This window comes from Nansenia antarctica (assembly GCF_963989245.1).
Source record: "Nansenia antarctica genome assembly, chromosome: 11".
In the NCBI taxonomy this organism is placed as follows: Eukaryota; Metazoa; Chordata; class Actinopteri; order Argentiniformes; family Microstomatidae; genus Nansenia; species Nansenia antarctica.
The window spans coordinates 16,645,247-16,647,746 of NC_137681.1; the positions used below are offsets into that span (position 1 = coordinate 16,645,247).

A 2,500-nucleotide genomic window follows, 5' to 3' on the forward strand; every position below is an offset into this window, starting at 1 on the left:
CCTACCCATAACTACCCCCTAACTACCCCTAACTACCCACTAACTATCCCCTGCCTACCCCTAACTACCCCCTAACTACCCCCTGCCTACCCATAACTACCCCCTAACTACCCCTAACTACCCACTAACTACCCCCTGCCTACCCATAACTACCCCCTAACTACCCACTAACTACCCCCTGCCTACCCATAACTACCCCCTAACTACCCCCTGCCTACCCATAACTACCCCCTAACTACCCACTAACTACCCCCTACCTACCCATATCTACCCACTAACTACCCCTAACTACCCCTAACTACCCCTAACTACCCCTTAACTAACCCCCTAACTATCCCCTACCTACCCCTAACTACCCACTAACTACCCCTAACTACTCTTACCTACCCCTAACTACCCCCTAACTACCCACTAACTACCCCTAACTACCCATTAACTACCCCCTAACTAGCAAGGCAAGGCAAGTTTATTTGTATAGCACATTTCATACAACAGGGGCAATTCAAAGTGCTTTACATACAGCATTAAGACGTAGATAGAATAGATATATGATAAACATTTAGTAAGATAATAGAAATTAATAAAACGACATGGACGGAAGTGTTAGTGTTTAATCAACTGTTGCAAAACATGAACGTTTTTAGCATAGATTTGTTTGATTTCTTCAGGGAGTTTGTTCCAGGAGCATGCGGCAGAGTGACTAAAATGAATGATTAGCTGATTAGCTAACTACCCTGTCTGTCTGACTGTCGGTCTGTCGGTCTGTCGGTCTGACTGTCTGACTGTCTGACTGACTGTCTGACTGTCTGTCTGTCTGTCTGTCTGACTGTCGGACTGTCGGTCTGTCGGTCTGACTGTCTGACTGACTGTCTGACTGTCTGTCTGTCTGTCTGTCTGACTGTCGGACTGTCTGTCTGGCTGTCTGACTACCTGTCTGTCTGACTGTCTGTCTCTGTGTCTGTCTGTCTGTCCCTCCAGAGATCCAGTCACCAACACGTCAGGTCTCAGTCTCAGCCAGCTCAGCGCCTTCAAGAGCCTGGAGGAGATTACAGGTACCACACATACACACACACACACACACACACACACACACACACACACACACGCACACACACATACACACACACACAGACACACTCACTCTGCTGTATCTGCATGCTCTCTATACCAGCATGCCAACACAGCTTGAATCACAGACTGCGTGTGTGTGTGTGTGTGTGTGTGTGTTCTGCAGGGTACCTGTACATCGATGCCTGGCCCGCCAACCTGACTGACCTCAGCGTCTTTGAGAACTTGAGAGTGATCAGAGGAAGAATCCTCTACAAGTAACTATCTATCTGTCTGCCTGTCTGTCTGTCTGTCTGTCCGTCTGTCTGTCTCTGTGTGTGTGTGTGTGTGTGTGTGTGTGTGGCTGTCTGTCTGTCTGTCTGTGTCTTTCTGTCTGTCTGTGTCTGTCTGTCTATCTGTGTGTGTGTGTGTGTGTGTGTGTGTGTCTGTCTGTGTCTGTCTGTCTGTCTGTGTGTGTGTGTGTGTGTGTGTGTTTCTGTCTGTCTGTCTGTCTGTCTGTCTGTCTATCTCTGTGTCTGTCTCTCTGCCTGCCTGTCTGTCTGTCTGCCTATCTGTCTGTCTGTCTGTCTGTCTGTCTGTCTGTCCTAACCCTACTCCTGTCTGTCTCTCCAGGGGTGTGTTCTCCCTGGGGGTCCAGTCCCTCCAGATCCGGTCGGTGGGGCTGCGGTCCCTGCGGAGCGTAAGCGGTGGTCTGGTTCTGTTCCATAACAACCCAGAGCTGTGCTATACCTCCTCCCTGCCATGGGGGGAGCTGTTGCACCCCACCCAGGGACCCAACCGCATCCTCAGCCTCAACCACGACCCCCAGCTCTGTGGTACGCCCTACACCCTACACACTACTACACACTACACGCTATACACTACTACACACTACATCCTATACACTACTACACCCTACACACTACACCTTTTTCCCTACATCCTACACACTACTACACAGTACACACTACACACTACACCCTGTGTGTGGTTCATGTGTGTGTGTGTGTGTGGTTCATGTGTGTGTGTGGTTCATGTGTGTGTGTGTGTGTGTGGTTCATGTGTGTGTGTGGTTCATGTGTGTGTGTGTGTGTGTGGTTCATGTGTGTGTGTGGTTCATGTGTGTGTGTGTGTGTGGTTCATGTGTGTGTGTGTGTGTGTGGTTCATGTGTGTGTGTCGTTGCAGAGTCCGAGGGCCGTGTGTGTGACCCCCTGTGTGCGGGGGGGTGCTGGGGCCCAGGGCGGGGCCAGTGTGTGTCCTGCAGGACCTTCCAGCGCGGCGTGGAGTGTGTGGAGGAGTGTGACATCACTCAGGGGTGAGTCACTTCCTTTCTCGTCAACCACCTTAAATGTAACATTTAAAGGGGAATGACCCTGACCTGACCTGAACCTGACCTTGACCTGACCTTGACCTGACCTTGACCTGACCCTAATATGACCCTGTGATCCAGTG

General features: G+C 50.6%; 1 protein-coding gene across 1 annotated transcript in view; it reads left to right on the forward strand.

The window, feature by feature from the left end:
• Window positions 1-2,500, forward strand: part of erbb2 (erb-b2 receptor tyrosine kinase 2) — a 25,288-nt gene that overhangs the window by 12,579 nt on the left and 10,209 nt on the right. Inside the window, exons 10-13 of the mRNA XM_080541423.1 lie at window positions 979-1,052; window positions 1,235-1,325; window positions 1,681-1,883; window positions 2,234-2,363. Of these exons, the coding sequence (XP_080397549.1) occupies window positions 979-1,052; window positions 1,235-1,325; window positions 1,681-1,883; window positions 2,234-2,363 (498 nt within the window). The remainder of the gene's footprint in view (window positions 1-978; window positions 1,053-1,234; window positions 1,326-1,680; window positions 1,884-2,233; window positions 2,364-2,500) is intronic.